The sequence below is a fragment of the Clarias gariepinus genome, chromosome 27 (genome assembly GCF_024256425.1).
Source record: "Clarias gariepinus isolate MV-2021 ecotype Netherlands chromosome 27, CGAR_prim_01v2, whole genome shotgun sequence".
NCBI lineage: Eukaryota > Metazoa > Chordata > Actinopteri > Siluriformes > Clariidae > Clarias > Clarias gariepinus.
This window is the reverse complement of record NC_071126.1, coordinates 15,082,538-15,102,512: the sequence shown is the minus strand read 5'-3', so window position 1 is coordinate 15,102,512 and position 19,975 is coordinate 15,082,538. Positions and strand designations below refer to the sequence as shown.

General features: G+C 40.2%; 1 protein-coding gene across 2 annotated transcripts in view; it reads left to right on the top strand.

Moving 5' to 3' along the window:
• The window catches only part of cep85l (centrosomal protein 85, like), a 59,007-nt gene that overhangs the window by 11,979 nt on the left and 27,053 nt on the right, over positions 1-19,975 (top strand). For both annotated transcript variants that reach the window (XM_053489091.1, XM_053489090.1), the window contains exon 2: positions 695-850. In XM_053489091.1, coding sequence (XP_053345066.1) covers positions 695-850 — 156 coding nt within the window. The remainder of the gene's footprint in view (positions 1-694; positions 851-19,975) is intronic.

Sequence of the window (19,975 nt, the reverse complement as noted above, 5' to 3'; positions counted from 1 at the left end):
TTCCGGTACAGATGTCTCCTAGTAAGCTTCAAGTAAAATATTTCCCCAAAAGAATTGTGTTTACAAAATAATAGACATTTACTGGTAATAATCAGACGAAAACCTACATGGACACCCAGTCATGCTATGTTCGACTAAAGCATGTAACTTAGGTTGGGAAGTTGTACAAGAAAATGCTGCTCACTTGATTATTGCTATCACTGTGATGGCCATGTTTTTCCACACTTTGCACCTCAAATTAAAAATAGTTCGAAATTTACATTTCCGAACTGAGTCACCCATACACCCGTAATTGTGCACAGTTAAATTATCTGAATATAAAGCTATGTGAAAGTATTCATATTACACGTGCCCGTAACTGAAACTGAGGCCGTGTTTCTTTCTGATTTACATTAAAGAGGACGGTGTTAATTGCAGCGTCTAACTGCATTACACGATGAACATGCACTTGGCCTTGTTTTGTCCTTGTATGAGTCAGGTGGGAGAGAGAGAGAGAGAGAGAGCTGTGGTGCACACAAGGAACACTGAGTAAAGACGTTTAGCTTTTTCTCTGCCTCCTCATCTCAGCATCATTATACAATTATGATAAACATCCTCAGGATTACGCAAGGCTCATCATTCAGACTCTATTCGCCCATGTTTTAACTATTTGGATGTTTCTGTGGTGACCGTGTTCTCTGGTTTTGCTGCCCAGGTTCCAGTGCGTCCTCTCCCGGATGGGTGCCAGGCTGTGAGTCAGCATGGCAGGGCTCGTCCTCCATCAGCAGCAGTAACCGTGCTAGGCGCCACAGCGCCGCCTCCGACAGCGCCGACACAGGCATAGGAACCTCCTGCTCAGACAGCGTGGAAGGTAAGGAGCACTCTAAAGGTCACTGCCTTGACCTTTTCAACATTGCTGATTCAGAGCTATTGGTTTTTCGTGTTAGTGCTTTTGTTGACGATGAGCCAAAGTGATATTAGTGCTTCTGATTTCATCAAGTTTTCTAGGGAGCCAGGAAGTGATGGAACACAAAACATACTCTTAAATTCATAGTTATACCATGCTATAGTTTCCTTTTTAAAGCTGACAGCATCCTCCTATCACTGATGTTCTCAGACCAGTTCATTTAGTCCACACCTTAGCTTGAAATGTGTTCTCACCTGTTTCAATGAAGCAGAAAAAAAGACACACACATCAAGGTTTATTTCAGACAGAGCGAATGCTTCATATGTGAAGGTAAACAAAGCTGAAATCGGTGCTTTGATTAAGTGACGATTACAAGCCATGCTCTTCAGCCACAATCATAAGACAACATCTTAAACACTTAATCAGGTGGACTAAAGGAAAGGAACGGTTGTCAGGATCAGCAACAGTGACGAGAGCTGCTTGGACTGTGATGCTGTTTGCCGTCTTTGCTGATTGTTTGAAACCTAAAGACCCAAATGTCCCAAATGTTCTGTATAATTTTTACAGCTAGGTAGGCCAGGCTGTATTTTCGGGAAGCGTCAGTTGACTTATATATTTATATTTATGGTACAGCACCACTGAACCTTCTAATCCTGTTTAGTAGGAACTGAATACTGTCATCAGCTGGGGTTGTGTGTGTGAGCAGTGATGACAGTATTCAGTTCGGTTTTATTTATATAGCACTTTTAACTATGGCATTGTTCCAAAGAAGCTTTAAAGAATCCACAACAGGAAATAATGGAAATAAGTTTAAAAAGTGTAAAGAAATTTGTATGAAATATAATCCCTAATGAGCAACCTAAGGGTGATGGTGGAAAGGAAAAACTCCCTGAGATGGCAATAGGAAGACACCTTTATAGGAAATAGACTCAACAGGGAACCCATTCCTTATTTGGGTGATATCACATAGATATAGCAGATACATAGATGTATGTGTATATCACATACACATAAATGGGTCAGAGGATACAATTGGCACGTGTAAGCACACACTGAATAGACAGACAACACTGATGACGTCACGTCTAAACAGCGATCTACTTCAGTAATGTATTTATGCCCTAAGTGCTGTTGGCGGCTCAGGTACAAAACCTTCAGTCTTAATCTATCAAGTGACAATATTGTAAGACATAATAAACGAAGACAAAGGAATTTTTTTAAATTATTAATTTAAAAATCAGTTTTGCTGCCATTACTGTAGATTATCCTCTAATCATCATTAATACATCTTCCCAATTGGCCAAGTCCCAATTTACTTCCTGTTCTAATACATCTGCAGCCTAGGGGCTCATCCTACGAAAAGTATCGTCTTAGGAAGTACTTAAGTACAACTCAAACTGTATATAGTCATTTAAATATGTAAAATGTTTTTTAAAAAAAATCCTGTTGATCAGCATGCTTTGGACTAATCTCGGGGTTAGTCAAGCTAGTGAGAAATGCTTGTCTTTCTTGCGTATTTTTTTCATGTTACGACCAGTAGTACAGAACTCGGTGTGATGACGTAAGCACAATTAACTGTTCAGGCAGCGTCTATTTATTTTAGGTTGTTTTTTCTTCAGGACATCCTCATAAAGGAAAGTCCTGGTACAAGACACTTTTGCCAAGTTTGTGTTGGTTCCTGAAAGGAATTACCTTAAAAAGGCCAAATCATGAGTCATGTATCTGAAATGCATAATATCACAGCCTGAAATCAGAGCATGAGCCCAAAGCGTTACTCAAATATTAGTCATAACATTTACTTATAGTCGCTGGTTTCAACCAGTAATTGAATATATTTTTGGACGGATCTTTATGGATCGTTCCATCACAGTTGGGGTTGTTTTGTACACATACGTGTTTAGAGGGTGGCACTGAGGTGTTGTCTTCTCATAAAGTTGACATTTGCGTTCACTTTGAAGTCCGAAGAGGGTAAAGGCTTGTTCTCTCTTAACTCTAAGGTCTCTCTTAACACGTCTGCATCTGCTTATAGATGATCAACAAAGCAGACGCTCTGTCTTTGAATCCAAATGAAAGTCATGTCACCTCTTTGGTATCTGAACAAGAGTCATTGTAAATGTTAGTGTGTTTAAGATTGACAAAGGATCAGGTCAGTGGTAACAGGGGTTCCTTAGGAACCTTTTTTGTTTACAGGTCAGTCTATACATCTTTCTCTTCAAACTGTGAGTAGTGACCAAAATAATTGTCAGAATCTCTGAGGGCCACCTTTGATGGAAGCAGCTCCTCCTCTGAATCACGAGGACCCAGATAAGTTGGTTTGGGCATCTTACAATGATATCCAGCCAGAGCCGTCCATGCATGTACCACGAGAGCACGGTGTATTCAATTCAATTCAATTCAATTTTATTTGTATAGCGCTTTTAGCAATTTTCATTGCCGCAAAGCAGCTTTACATAGTCAAAAGAATTATTTAGGTTTGTATGAAATGTGAATTTGTATGAATCAAAATGGTCAGTTTGTCCCTGGTGAGCAAGCCGAGGGCGACAGTGGCAAGGAAAAACTCCCTGAGATGGTAAGAGGAAGAAACCTTGAGAGGAACCAGACTCAACAGGGAACCCATCCTCATTTGGGTGAAACAAAAAGCAGTAAATGATCTGCATTTATACAGTGTGTAGGGTGGGAGGCAGTTCAGCTATAATAGCTGATGTTAGATGATGTTAATATGGAGTCCAGGTAGTTATTGAAGACCCAGGTAGACTTGTAAGAAGTTCCAGTCATGAACTATCGAACTGTCAAGTCCCCAGAGAAACAGTTGCCAACACCAGTCAAGGCCAGAACCATTTTCTAGGTAGAGAGAATCATTCCCAGACACCAGACGCATCCCAGAGAGACACACGGGGCATCCATGTGACGAGATCTTCAGCCAGAAGCGGGGCACCAGGATGGGTCAGACAGGTCCGGAGGGCAGAGGGAGTCTGGATCACTGGCAGCTCAGGAACGACATGTGTAGCTCGACAGAGAGAGAGAGAAAGAGTGAAAGGGGGGGACAGGAGGAGAGAGGAAAAAGAAAGAGGGGGGGAAAGAGAAGAAGAGGAGAGATGGCAGTTAGGTATGGTCACAGTCACACAATGTATAATGTGAATGTATATTAACTGTAGCGTGCAAGCAGAGACTCCGGCAGGACTAACTATGACAGCATAACTAAAAGGGAGGAGCCAGAAGGAAACACAAACATGAGGGCTTCCTGACATGTAAAACAAACAATCACCTCACCGTCAGCAAACCTGAGTGATCAATGAGAGTGAGGAAGACAGCATCCAAACATACCAGTTTACCATAATACTCTACGTCCATGAGTCCCCCAGATCTGCTCCTTTACCTATGGCAAATCTATTTATAAAAATGCTCGGCTAAATAAATAGGTTTTTAGCCTGGACTTAAACACTGAGACTGTGTCTGAGTCCCGAACACTATTTGGAAGACTATTCCATAACTTTGGGGCTTTGTAAGAAAAAGCTCTGCCCCCAGCTGTATTTTTCATAATACGCGGTACTGACAAGCAGCCTGCATCCTTTGATCGAAGTAGGCGTGGCGGATCGTAAGACACTAGCAGTTCGCTCAGGTACTGCGGCGCGAGACCATTTAATGCTTTATATGTCAAGAGTAGTATTTTAAAATCAATGCGAAATTTCACAGGGAGCCAATGGAGTGAAGATAAGATAGGGGTGATGTGCTCATATCTTCTGGTTCTGGTGAGGACTCTCGCTGCTGCATTTTGGACTAGCTGAAGCTTATTTATGCATCTAGCTGAACAACCAGACAGTAAGGCATTACAATAGTCCAACCTAGAGGTGATAAAAGCATGAACTAGTTTTTCTGCGTCGTTTAGCGACAATAAATTTCTTATTCTGGCAATATTTCTGAGGTGAAAGAATGCTATCCTGGTAATATTATCTACATGTGCTTCAAATGAAAGGCTGGAATCAATAATCACACCAAGGTCTTTCACTGTTGCATTTGATGGAACAGAAAGGCCATCTAAAGTTACGGTATGATCTAAAATTTTACTCCTAGCTGTATGCGGTCCTATGACTAGAACTTCTGTCTTATCCGGATTTAGCAGAAGGAAGTTAGTTAGCATCCAATTTCTTATGTCCTGCACACATTGCTCAATTTTAGTAAGCTGTTTTTTCTCATCAGGTTTTGCTGAGACATATAACTGTGTATCATCAGCATAACAATGAAAACTAATACCATGCTTACGGATTATGTTGCCCAGAGGAAGCATGTAAAGGGAAAAAAGCAGTGGACCTAAAACTGAACCCTGCGGAACGCCAAACTCCACTAGAGAACATGCAGAATAATCACCATTTAAGTCTACAAACTGATAACGATGGGTCAGATAGGATCTGAGCCAGGAGAGGGCTGTACCCTTAATTCCCACTACATTTTCTAATCTGTGAAGAAGAATAGCGTGATCAACAGTGTCAAAAGCTGCACTGAGGTCAAGTAATACAAGCATAGTTACACAACCCTGATCAGAGGCCAATAGAATGTCATTTACTACTTTAACGAGCGCCGTCTCTGTACTGTGATGAGGCCTAAATCCTGACTGATACAGTTCATGTATGCCATTCCTATGTATATATGAGCATAGCTGCTCCGCTACTATCTTTTCCAGGATCTTAGAGATAAAGGGGAGGTTTGATATTGGTCTGTAACTGGACAGCTGACAGGGGTCGAGGTCAGGTTTCTTAATTATTGGTTTGATAACTGCTAATTTAAAAGATTTTGGAACATATCCAATGCTGAGTGAAGAATTAATTATTCTCAACAGGGGTTCTATTATTGCTGGTACTATCTGTTTAAGAAAATGTGTCGGTACAGGATCTAATATACAGGTTGATGAATTTGAAGAAGAGATGAGTGAAATTAGTTCATTCTCTTCAAGGGGAGTAAAGTATTCTAGGTTCTGGTCTGACATGGCTAGATTAACATCTGCATCAATTACATTGTTCGGTTTCAAAACCTCAATTTTATGCCTAATATTTACAATTTTATTATTAAAAAAGTTCATGAAGTCCTCACTATTGCATGATGTTGTTGTGGAGATTTCTGCAGTGGTCTTATTTCTGGTTAATTTAGCTACAGCATTAAATAAGAATCTAGGATTATTTTTATTTTCTTCTATAAGAATGGAGAGATATGTTGATCTAGCTACACTAAGAGCTTTTCTATAGTTCAGGATGCTCTCCTTCCATGCTATTTGAAATACTAGTAATTTAGTTTGACGCCATTTACGTTCTAATTTCCGAGCGGTCTGTTTTAAAGTGCGCGTGTGATCGTTATACCAGGGAGCAAGTTTTTTATCTCTAATAATTTTTCTTTTGACTGGAGCTACATTATCTAGGGTATAGCGAAATGTCGACTCTAAATATTCAGTCGCCTGATCGAGTTCTGTGGGGTCAGACGGTGATCTAATCGAAGTTGGGAACTCTGGGAGATTACTGATAAAACTCTGTTTGGTAGTTGATGTGAATGTACGTTTCATACGGTAGCGCGGCGCTGTGTGTACATTATTATTGTGACACACTTGCAATGAGACAAGATAGTGATCTGAGATAACTTCAGATAGTGGTATTGTGAATAAATTTCTTATACTTAATCCAAATAATATTATTAAATCTAAAGTGTGACCTGCTTTATGAGTGGGTCCTACTACACACTGATTTACTCCTACCGAGTCCAGTATAGACATAAATGCAGTTCTCAGAGGGTCTTCTGGGTTTTTAAAATGAATATTAAAATCTCCAGCAATTAACACTTTGTCTACAGAAATGACTAGGTTTGAGAGGAAATCTGCAAATTCACTAAGAAATTCCGAGTACGGCCCTGGAGGTCTGTAAATGACAATTAGCGGGATCGACTGAGCTGACTTAATATAGTTAAATACACTTATGTTACTATAAAGAATTTCAAATGAATTAAATTTGTGTCCGTGTTTTTGTACAATAGTCAAATTATCATTGTGAATAACTGCGACGCCTCCTCCTCTACCAGTTAACCGAGGCTGGTGTATGTAGCTGTATCCAGGAGGACTAGCTTCATTTAGAGCTACATACTCGTCCTGTTTAATCCAGGTTTCTGTTAAACAGAGTATATCAAACTCCTGATCTGTGATAATTTCATTAACTATAACTGCTTTAGATGCGAGAGATCTAATATTTAACAGTCCTAGCTTCAGATCAGAGGTGCCGGCTGCGCATTCAGTCTGATCCAAGTTTGTGGTCTTTATGCTAATTAAATTACTAAAACAGACTTTCTGAGTCTTTTAGACCCAGGAACTTCTGGAGAAACCTCTTCTCACAGTTTGACTTAAGGATGTTCAGGGATTCTTGATGAGAAAGTTTAGATCAACTTTCTTAGTCCGTTCCTACCACATTTATATTCTTCAAATAAATAGTTAAATGAATGACCACCTTTGAAGATCTGTGTTGCTACATTAAGCATCCCAGAGTGCTGATTGTTCTTGTTTGCCAGTGAGCATCAGGGTGGGGTCTTAGCCTTAGCTGTACTCTCTTGACTGTTTACCCAAGAGACTGCTGGTTACCATAGAAGCCTTGTCTTCATCACAACAGGAGCAGTTGTCAGGTTTTAATTAGTGCTGGATGCGATGAGGGATTTTGAAACGTGTATCCCACAAAACATTATGTTCCCCCACCAATATGAGCTGGCCTGAATCTCATCTCATATCACATCTCATCTTTACCCAACTCACTCTCTCGACTGCTAATGCATGCACAGAGCCAGCAGCACGTTTAACATTGATCTTGGCCCATGGACTCAGGCTTTACCATCACAAATCAATGAATCAGTCACCGAAACAGCAAAGAGCCAGGAATTAAAGTCACGTGCATCACCTTGGGCTGTGTCCTAGATTTCGACGCTTGTGCGGTTGCTAGAGCCGCAGAGGATCCACAGTTGCTTGTATCCTATTCTGTGAACGAGTGTTTCAGCCCTGCACGATCTACCACATCGCATCGAATAGACAGCTTGCTCCAGAAGTGTCGCAGATCTGCCGTGAAAATGTCTGCAAATGCTGCGTAGGAAGCCGAGCCGTGATCTCACCGGATGGCGCAGGAACAGGAACAGGGATCGTCATTAGTCATCTCTGGTTACAGACATCTCTGAGGCTGAGGAGGTTTAGGAAGCATTGCTGAAGTAGGTCAGATTATTTTCCCAGCGCCTGGGGTCCATCAGATTAATGTCACCTACTACTGCAGTACATGCACCATGCATAAGGAAATGTGACCATCATTAATGAAACACTTCATTGTGAAGGTATCCCTGCAGTGTCCACCCACGTATTTCTTATGGCATAAAAAACTGCTATAAATATGCAGCAGGACTTTTTGTCGTTGTTGTCCTCTGATCCTAATCATAAGTCATTCCCAGAGCAACAGTCTTTTCTTGATGAAGATCTGTGTTGTTAGTTTTCTCATTTTATCTCTGCTGAGATGATGAAGGATGTCTCCCAAACACGACCCTTTTTGTTGTTCTTCACAACTCATCCGACACTAGTTTAAGATAAATGAAACAATATTTTGGAAAGGAAGATGCCTCATGTTTCAATTTTGCAAATAATGTTCATGCAGTAGTTCCCTGCAAAGCATTTAAAAAAAAAGGTTTTACCGCAGGATGTCTGGTGTTACATGCGTTCTTTAATAAGAAGCCTGTTTTTGTAATTCTAAGAGAATGGTATTTTTTTTATTTATTTTTTTTAACCAAAAATCTTTCCTTCAGAAGGAATGCTGTAATCCACACAAGACAAGGGTGTTATTTAGGGAGCTGCCACATAATCACTACTCTCGGGTTTACTAGCGGACCGATCCCTGTCGAACTCTTACATAGTCTGGCATTAGCAGCCTTTTGGAATGTATGCATGTGGCCGCTTAAATAATGACGTTTTTTGTTTGTTTGTTTGTGTGTTTCGCTGATTTTTCTCTTTAAGTGAGTTGCATAACGAGACAGCAGCCTCATTCCAGTTTGTTAGAAGCCCGGAGACGTGTCCTGCATTGATGTCACAGCAGTTTATCCTGTGTTCAGTCAAATCTCAGCAAACCAAGATACACAGAGGATCCCCAGGTTTTAAAATAATTGGGTTCAACAACTAGTGACTTCCAGACAAAACATATCTTAGAATATAGGTCAGCCTAGTTAGTTTCACGAGTGCTTGGATACCATAAAGGTAGAAAGTTACCTCAGTATGCCGCAGCCATGATTGCATAGTCTAAAACGCTGGCCTCCCAGGATCTCCTTTAATGGCCCAAACATGTAGAAATGGCTTGGAGCGAGGTCAGGACTGTACAGGGGATGTGGCAATAACTCCCAGACGAGTTTCTGTAATGTGCGAATGGTTTTGGTGGATTATTGTGTGTACAGTTTCCACAGAAAGGTGCATCACTTTCACAAGTTGGCAACAAGTTAACTGTTAATTTTTAAGGTTCTGACGTTCCACTCACTGAATGTTCACAGAAATGACTGCAGGGTCTCAGAGGCACCTTGCCTTCTTGAAAAATTTTTGCACCATTCAAGTTTTCAAGGTTGTACTGCGGCTAAGAGTCTCATCACCGTATTGTGCTTCTATAAATGTACATTAGAAATGTAATTGCAAGTCCAATTTTGATTTGGATGCCCCTCGTATTTCTATTATATAATTGCATAATTTCCTCAGATTAGAGTTTGCAACTTTTAACCCTTGTTTGTTTAAGGAGAGCAGTTTAAGGATCTTCATTTTTAATACTGTCTAAGTGACCTAGAACTAGATGCAGGAAATTCCTCTAGATTTGAACCAGGCCGCCTGCTGACCCATCTCACTAATTATACCAATTATATCACTGTGGAAAGAGTAACTTCCTCATAATTACCCCAGGGGGTGGTCTATGGCTCTATTTGGGCATTCCTAAATAATGCAGACAAGGACATTGTTTCATTCTCTGTTTTAACCTCATGAGTTCTTGCCAGTCTGATGGGAGTAAATTGGTGTGTTCACTCTCGGGTTGAAGATTCACAGCTGTTAAGGAGCCCCTGCTGTGCTAACAAGCAAATTCTTACCACTTTTTTTTTTACCTCTCAACATTTATGCTTAGAGCCTAAATTAGCCTAAAGGAGCATTTTTCTTAAGCAAAAGTTAAAAAAAAACCTTGCTGTTCTAATCCTCTGTATTGATGGTATCTTGCTGGGTTACTGTTTCCACCTAGCTCTGGCGCAGTGGAGGTCGAGCACAGGGCAACGTCAGGGTGTCGGCTTGCACTGTGAGGATCACCAGTGTCGAAAGGCAAACCCAAGCCACATGACTTATTTAGCCAAGAGGTGATCAACAGCATGCAACACGAAAGCATAGGAAAGGAAGAATCTCCTGATGCACCCTATAAATATCACTTCTCAGAAGAGAGCCAGACCTTGTTACGTACATCTCATCTCCCTTGTCACAGACTTTACTGGAATGTCCACTGGCAACGCAAAACCACTAAGTACATTTGTGTACCCTAAGAGTGAGCTAACATGGCTATAAAGCACAATATGCCATCTGGTTGTCAAATTATAACAAGAATTAGTAAGCGCTCTTTGTCCTCAGGTGCGAAAAGAATTCGGTCAACCCCAAGTCTTAGCACTTAAGCCTAAATTTGATCCGGATCAGGATCATGGTCCCCAAATCCCAGACCATTAGCTCATGTTCGTTCCCAAGAGGAGCTTCTGCATGAATCTGTTCCCCCTCAGATAAGATTTGGGTTCCATTAGACATGACGTCGTCTGGTTATCCGGGCAGGGGTCACTTGTTGCCATCTTGCAGGAGATGTTGCGGTAATGTAGTTAAGCCATGATTAAGGGAGGTGTAATTTGGGTTAGACGTCCTGCGACATCCCCTCCCCTCTTAACCTTCCACCATGGAACATATTGACACACCAGCTGCTCTACACTCTTTTAACGATAGGGTTTTAAGCAGCGCATTAGGTGAACAGCTCAGCAGCTAGACAGCATTTGTACCCGCTTAGGGTGAAGAGGTTGGAACAGTTAACTCGGCGGTGTACAGAATGTCTTCTTAACGGTGTCTCAAATTTTTTGCCTGTGTTTTATTGACACCTAGATGAGAAAGCCTTGTAGTCGCACTCATCCTCACTGATTACGCCGCTTCTGTGTGATGTTTACCTCAGATGCTTTTCATCTCGTTCCTCTGCCTGTCAGACACACAGCGACAGGTTTTGGCTGGTCTTTATTACTCACACATGAGCCGCTCACAAGTTGTGCTTTCGCTTCCGAAATAAACAAACGAAGAGTGTGCTCAGAGCCGTCCGCGTTCTCGTTACACACGAGACAGATAGGGTGCTTTAAGGCCACTCTGATGACAGATAACAGAGAGTAACAAACATGGACAGCTAGAAGTACATGTAGTGCTGTGAAAAAGTATTTACCCTTTTCAGATTTTTTTATATTTATTTGTCACACTTCAATAATTCACATAAGCAAACAAATTTACTACACAAAGATAATATATACAAAATGCAGTTTTTAAATAATGATTTCATTTATTAAGAGGAAAAAAAAAAAGCTTTCCAAAGAAGCTGTGTCTGGCCCTATGTGAAAAAGTAATTGCCTCTAAACCTAATAACTGGTTGTGCCACCCATGGCGACAACAACTGCAATCAAGGGTTTGCAATAACCGGCAGTGATTCTTTCACATCGCTTTGGAGGAATTTTGGCTTCCTTGCTGGATTTTCAAGCATGAACAGCCTGTTTAAGTGCAGAATTCATGGTTCCATCAATTATTACGTGTTGTCCAGGTCCAGGTCCAGACTTTCTTTCAGAATATATTTTTCACATAGGGCCCAGCAGCTTTTTCGCAAACTCCTTAATAAACGAACTCATCATTTAAAAGCTGCATTTTTTTGTTATTCTGGTTAACCTTGTGTAATATTAAAACTTGTTTGGCAAATATACAATAAAATGGGGAAAAAAATCAGGAAGGGACAAATACTTTTATCACAGCCATGTATATATTGATTGTGCCTGTTGGCATAAAAACCAGAAATGTATAATATGACCGCAATTCTGTGTGCACCTGGTTTGTAAACATTGATCTTTTCCTCTAACCCTTGAGCAAGGCCCTTAACCCTTAAATGCTCAAATGTGTAATGAGATAAAAATGTAAGTCGCTCTGGATAAGAGCGTCTGCCAAATGACTAAATGTAAATGTAAATGTTTGTCTTTTTCTGCAGTGTAAAACTGAACCGAAAAATTAACTTGGATTTAGCAAGTGTTGAAAAGCCCCCCTAGATCTCCTGCCTTCTGTCTGCTAACATCCATTTTAGTATCTCTGCTCCACAAGATTCATAGAAGAGCATCCTAATGCTGTTACGGGACAGGAAGTAGATTACCAGGTTGCTCTAGATTGTATGCAATCGTGTGTCATGGGGTGAAAAAAAAAACAGGATACTATGGATCTGATTTGAACTTTGAGTTCTGTAGCGGAGGAACCTGATCATCCTGTAGGACTGGAAGCACTGGAGTAATATTCTTTAACGGTTAGTCTTTCCTGATTGGTGGAGAAATTGCACCGAGGATGCACAGGAATGAACAGAAACTAGTTGTCTGTTCATTGCCTGTGGAAGCACTGTAGCTTTCCATCTTAGAGCTATTCTTAACACTGATTTTTGCCAAAACCCAGAATGAAGCATGTTATTATGAAACCTCTCCAAGCTCCTAAAGAGAAAAATGTGTAGCTGACGGATTCCACTTGGAGCAGAGCCACGTTTGGACTCTGTGTATCCAGCCCTGCCTCTTTAATAGGCTGTTTAATTATAAACCTTTAAAAACATATAAGGTTCAGATTTATAAATAAAACGTATAGGCATGTACTGGGAAAAGTAAGAAGATTTAAGTTACAGGGATTAAGGTACGGTCAGCATTGAAAACGGGCGTGTCAAGATGCAAGGTCTGGTCAAGTCGGGTCACTCTGTGCTAAACCTTGATAGCTTCTTGTACAGAGAACTGAATAACCTGGAACCAACATCAATACCAGTTTTTTTTTAGTTTTTTTTTATTCATTATGTGCACCCGACCGTATGAGGTCACAACTCTACATGCTAGAATAAACACTTCACAATATAGAGTCATGTTACACTTTTTGTTAATGGTTAATGTTATATATTACCTGATCATTGTGCTGGGTTGCACGTGCTTAATCAGACAGTAAAATAACACAGCATTGGAAAAATCCTTGTCTTAAGGAAAACATTATTTATTTTATTTTATTTAAAACAGTAAAATCCATAAACAAAGAAATCATTCTTAGCAAGAGACTGTAAACTGCTGAGGTGACTAATCCTCCCTCTCTCTCTCCTTTTCTTAGAGTAACCTTCAGCGCTAATTAACTTTCAGCCTGTTCGTGCTTGTTAAAGCATTTTAAACTCATCCGTTCCATATGTTCTTCTTGATCAGCTTATCCGTAAAGAGGTCTGTGCTAGGCTTTTCATTCATACTCCATACTAGTCTTGCATTGGTTCAGAAATTGACCGAAAGCTGTTACGGTACAGATTTTATTAGCTTTGTGAAGCCAGACATAAGTCATAAAGTGTATATTAGGTTAGCGTGACGCCCCAGGGGGGCAAACAGACGGTTGCTCATCTTCAGTCTGGAGCTTTTAATGGAGGCCTTGGAATGATGGTCCCTCCCTTTACAGCTGGTTTTCCCTGCTCTGTGTGTGTGTGTGTGTGTGTGTGTGTGTGTGTGTGTGTGTGTGTGTGTGTGTGTGTGAAGGTGGGACTGACTGGATGTCAAGACATCTCTTTGCCACCCACTCAGTCGCTTATTTCCTCTTGTGGTGTCTGTTAATTATACTGAATGTGACATCACAAGTCTTACTTCCAAAAAAAAAAAAAAAAGACCCTGCTGGTATGCTGCAGCTTTTCTGTTTAAAAATGTTGTTTTGATGTTTGTGTATCGGTGTAAAGCTCTCCCCCACGAGGAAGTCTAAGCAAGGGGGAATGTTTCTTAGTACAGGACATGTTGCATGTATTTATTTATGTATATATTTGTATTGTTCTTCTAAAGGACAGACAAAAAGCAGGCTTGGTGAGAAGCTGGTCTTTGTGTTATGGATGTTCCACAGTATGAAATGTAACTAATGATAAAAAAGTATTGTGTACGTACATAAAACTCTGTCAGCATTTGTAAATTGCTGTGTTGTAAAAAGATAAATCACTCGGGAACACATTGTTATAGGAAAACAATCAAATTTGAGGTGATGGCGGTAATTCGGCTCCATCACACCATCCTGATATCGATTACTCTCATATTACCGCACTCCCTGTCATGATTTATTCCTTTCATTCACATTAGTTAGACATGACTCAAGTCCACTACCGGCTGCCCATTGATGCGCTCACACACACACACACGCACACACACACAAGCACCACTCCATTCCACTTCACTAGCGAGGCAATTGATCTCTTCCAATAATACCGCGCTTCCGCCTTGCTCTCATCCTCCCATCACCGGCTTTTTAAAGTAACACCAGTATTCGGTCTCCATATCGATCCGTATTCGGACTGTCCGACGTCTCCTCCATTTGTTTCGGATTACAACCCCTTAATCACCCCACCACCCCTCTCGCTACGAGTTTCCGCTGGGACGATGGTCCGGGATCCAATAATACAGCACAGTTCACCGTTTATAGAAATAAAGGAGGACCGCATCCGACATCCGTCTCCCGATGTCTTCCCATTCATCCGCTGACTTCATGCTTTCAGTTACCATTTCATTCATGAGCGTGATATCATGTAGCCACGGCAGCACTTCAGTCTGAACGCTTAAAAGGGGTGAAATGGGAAGAGGGTTAAATAGCGAACACACTGATGATGAGCAGAGGATGTGAGTCATGGACCGGAAAAGGAGAAAAAAAAATATCTTATGTTCACACTGACAGGTCTTTCTTTCTTCCACTCTTAATTTCTTTCATCCTCTTTTATTTTAGCTTTCTTTCTTTCTTTTTTGTTCTTTTTTTATTTATTTGCCTACATCTTTCAGTTCAGATGTCTTGGCCACAGTCACCTTCACCTCTGTCCTCCGTCATCTCTTCTCCGGTTTCAAAACACTCACACTCTGCTCCAGTTTCACCACACGCGCTCACACACTTGGGGTGGTTACATTAGCTTGTGTGTGTGTGTGTGCGCGTGTGTGTGCGCGCGTGTGTGTATTGATGACAGGTTTTGGTTCAGTCGCTGTGCATTCACAATGTTTTCCTTAAGCCTTAATGTGGTGTTGCAGATTCACATCCACAAGTGCAGTATGGCAGTCACGTTAACTGTGTGATGGTATGAGTCAAGTGATTGCAGGAGGCGGGGCTAAAGATAATAACAATAACACTGCATTTGTTTGTTCTTCTTTCACTTCTCCTTCTCTTGCTGTCTATAGGTCCTTGTGTCCTCTTATTATTATTTTTTTATCTTTTGATTTCAAGTTGTGTTTATCATCTCGTGCGCTAGTTTATATTATTTTTTTATCAGCATACACTAAATGTCAATTTAGACAATTTAATAACAATTACTGTACTGTAATCTATGTGCTTAATTTCAAACAACTTTAAACAACAAATTAATGTGTGTAGTGATAAAGTACTCTAGTTGCCCGAGTCTCATTAAAGATGCTATTTATTAGTTATTTTGATTTAATATGGTCAACGTTCTATTTATTTTCAACATAGAGTGGATAATAGTGCATAGACAGTTTTTTTTAACCTTGACTGCAATAAATGTTTTAGTTGAACAAAAAATTGTGAAGACACATTGTAATTCACGTTTGTAGCAAGAATCGCGTAGCCCTAAGGATAGATAGATAGATTGATAGATATAGATACTGTTCTGTGCTCCTTCTTACATTTTTCTTTCTTTCTTTAGTTTTTTTTTCTTTTTTATCTCTTTTTTTATTTGGACATTCAGCACCTTCTTCACAACATTTATTCTTCATTTATTCTCTTGTTCTTTCGCTTCTTTTTTGCCTTATTTTTTTACTTATGGTTTCACAATTTTTTACCTTTCTTTCCTTTTTTTTTGCCATTAATTTTTTCCACCCTTTCTTTTTACTTTGACTTTTAATTTTCTCCTTTTTCACTTTCTCTCTTGCTCCCTTTTTTGTTTCTTCTTTTCACTCCTTCCTTCTCTCACTCTTTTGCTGTTTGTCTCTTCTTTTACTTTTTTCTTTCTGTTGTTTTGTTGCTGGCTAAACTGGCTGTTAGTGAAGCTTTGTCACAGTGTGTGTAACTCTCTCTGGTTATCAGTGTGATGATGACATCAACACCTGTATGGTGTAGTGAGGGGTCACTGGCCCGGACGTATGGAGTGTGTAAAAGATCAGAAGCCGGTATGGACAGGATCGCTTCTTTATTGTGTGACTTTAACACACAATAAAGCAAACAGATGCTGCCTGTTTGTGGTTTGTCGTGTGTGTGTGTGTGTGTGTGTGATGTAATACAGTTAACGCACACTTGATGATGATGAGGTTGTGTACCACTTGTGGCCCCCTAAGGGTTTAAACTTCTCGTTTAAATTTAAAGTCAAGATCAGGACGGCACACACACTCGGGAGAACATACCACTCCTGTCAGTCTTATTCTTAGTGCCGCTTAAACCCCTTACAAGAACCGACGCGTCTCCTCCAGCAGCACTCCGGCGCCACTCGGAAACAGACACCGTGAAATTCAAGAGCTGGTCCTGAATACACGCTAATAAATGAGGAGGACGTTGGTGTGTGTGTGTGTCTGTCTGTCTGTCTGTCTGCTCGGTCAATTCAACTTACGCTTAATTGCTCAATAGGACAAGGAACAAAATCATGTTTCCCTACACTAAGCCTCATCAGACCATGCAGGGCTTGTTATTTATTTGTCTCGCTAAAACCTTGTGCCATGATGTAAACACACACACACACACACACACACACACACACACACACACCCCAACATTCTTGATTCCAACTTAAATTATTTTAAAGAAGTTTAATTAAAATTCTGATGTAGTTGCTTTTTTAATTTAACAAATCAATGTTGTTTCTATTCATAGCTGTGGAAAAACAACACCGCTTTCCCTTTTTCCCCTTTTCCATCCACCTGACTTCGTTCTCTCGTTGCATAACCGAGCTCGCGTGTTGAGATGTTAAAATAAACAGCCCTGGATGTGATCATCTGAGGTGCGTGAAAGGGGAGTCGGCGCCGGGCCACGGCGGGTAATTTAGAGCCAACGTGTCGATGTGTGTATACATCGTGTGTGTGTGTGGTATTTCACACGTCGCACTGTGATAGAGTACAAATAAATATAGCCTCCAGTCATGTATAGGGAAGTTAACAGTTATACAGAATAATCATCACCGGGATGGTGTGGAGTGGATCAGGGCAAAAGAAGGTTAATGATTTTTCCACACGTGCAGTGTTTTATTTGTTCTCTAATGATAGCAGTTTATAAAAAAAATATTTAAAAAAAGGCATGAGATGTACAAAATTCCAAATATGGATATTGTTCATAAGGTATCAGGGACCAACACTACTGTGTAAGTTTATAGTGGTAGTACAGGTAGTCCCCGACTTACGAACGAGTTCCGTTCCAGGAGCAGGTCGGATTTGTTTGACAAAGCCAGTATTATAAACCTTTGAACCTTTACCTCGAATATACGATGTAAAGCATACCAATCCATTTGTCTCAATATGAGCAGTCCATCTGTCCCTTTTTGCCACACTGCACTCATGTAAGACCTTTTAAACATGTCTCACGGGTCAGCTGGCTTCGTTTAAATTCAACTCGGGAGGAAGGGACAACGCTACGTGTTTACTGCGTTTTGTCTCTTTGTTAATTTCACTGTATTGGACTGTGTTTTGTTAAGAATTTTCAGAAATTCTCCATCAGGGCAGCTTTACAGGACAGACATTTTCTATCATCGTGCTCCCGGACTGATTCATTGAAACCGGTTGAGGCCGACTCGTTTTTCCCGCACACACACACATTTAGACATTTTATACATAAACTTAAAGACTGAAAATATTGTATATGTTTGTAAATATTGGTATCACTATCTGGTTCACTGCAGTGTCTATTTTTTGTACAATACATGTGAGCTACTTCCTTGATTTTTTCGCATCTAGGGATGTTCGTAGTACCGTGGTTTGTTCACATTTGCGGAAATTCATAACTCGAATGTTTAAGTCGAGGACTTACGGTACTTCCTGAGAAAAAGGCACAAGACTCAGCATGCCCAAAAATACTCCTTAACTCGAAAAGGTCGAACGATCCACACATACAGAGAAGTCTGCTTGTGCATGTTGAATTGTTCAGTGTTTTATATTCTATACTTATATTTATGTGATTATGTAACTGTTTACTCAAGAGAAGCTGAGTAGAAAGAAAAGAACGACAGATCAGAGAAACCAGAATACCATATCAGATGTTGCTCAGAAGTGATTATTCTGAGAGTGACGTTGACCTTCAAGACCACAATGAAAGTTCCTCTGGTGCTCAGCTGTGCTAAAGAAGATCACGGTCAGGTTTAAAGAGTGTAGATTTATAAACACCACGCCAGAACAATGTTGTTTTTTTTTTGTTTGTTTTTTTCTGTGCATGAGTGTTACGACCTCTTTGAGTGTGTATTGTCTCCTGAGCACACATGCTCTCAGTTCCCCAGATGTTCCCCAGCTGCTGCACGGTAACAAAGAGCCACGTTGTTCAGTAGGTGAGTCTCTGATGTGCCAAAGTGACTTCCTGAAGAAATCCAGAGCAATTCAAATGGCACGTTCAAGATTAAAAGGTTAATAATAAAGAAGACTTTATACATTGTAGACGATTCAGTGGGTGAGATTATGTGGCTGGTAGTGATTTTACTCTTACTGGGAGCTGACATGCTAAAGTGAAACTGGGACAGATTCGGATTTCTCCTTAAATTATTCCCACACTGAGTGTGTGCGACTCCTGGGTCATCATTAAAGTGGAATATAAATTATTCTACATACAGGACTCGTACATGCAGAGCGGTTGCTGCGTTGAAGTGGTGTGTGTGTGTGTGTGTGTGTGTGTGTGATGCAATGAGAGCAGCGCTGACAGCAGTGTTTCCTCTGGCTCTCACACACTGATAAAACCTGTCAACTCTGTGTTCAGTCAGTCGCAGCATCACACACACTCAGACTGCCCGCTTACACAGCTGCTTTAAGGCTTATTCACATCAGGTTTTTCTTTTCCCTTTTTTTTTTTTTTTAAAGTTCTTGAATTTAAGTATGTGGAATTGCCCTGAAACACAACCTCAAAAGTCATAGAATTGGTCACTGTAGAACAAAGCATGTGTTTATCAATACAAAGGTGTTTTAGATGTTATTTTATTTATATATTTAAATGTAATGAATATCACCGTGATCTTTGTTTACTTATTCTCACATGATGAGTGTGCTGCCAGGAAGATCTAGAAAGGTCAGACTCGCTGTTTTAATATATTATCTTTCGGCAATATTGTGCTGCTATAATCATGCATGATGTTTATGATCTTGATTGTGTTTTTCATCTATTGTTTTTTCCTTTCTTGGCCTTGATGTGTTGACATATCAGTATAAAATGGTTGTTTTGCAACTTATGTTTAGATTACCTCGCCCAGGCTGTCTGATGCACACAAAACAAAATTTCTTTTATTTTGCTGGTCCCTGGCTTTCCTGATTCCTGTGTTCTTGTCAGATCCACAAGGATTTATTATAGTTTATGATGCTAGGAAAATTATCATGTTGTGGTGAGATTTAGTTACCTGCAATTCTCAGTATTTATTTATTTATTTATTTAAAATGCTAAATTTAGAGAAAAAAACTTCAAAAAAAGTCTGTCTAATGTTTTGGTCTGAACTGGACATTACCCCCCTCCCCCCCTTTAAGCCCATGATTACAACGAGTGCCAATATTTCTGAGATGTGTTACTAATTAAACAGTTTAAGACTTTTCCCTTGATCTACCAGTATATTCTGGTTAATATAAAAACATTTTTGACCCCACTCACTCCCTCACTTCTATTTGTTTATT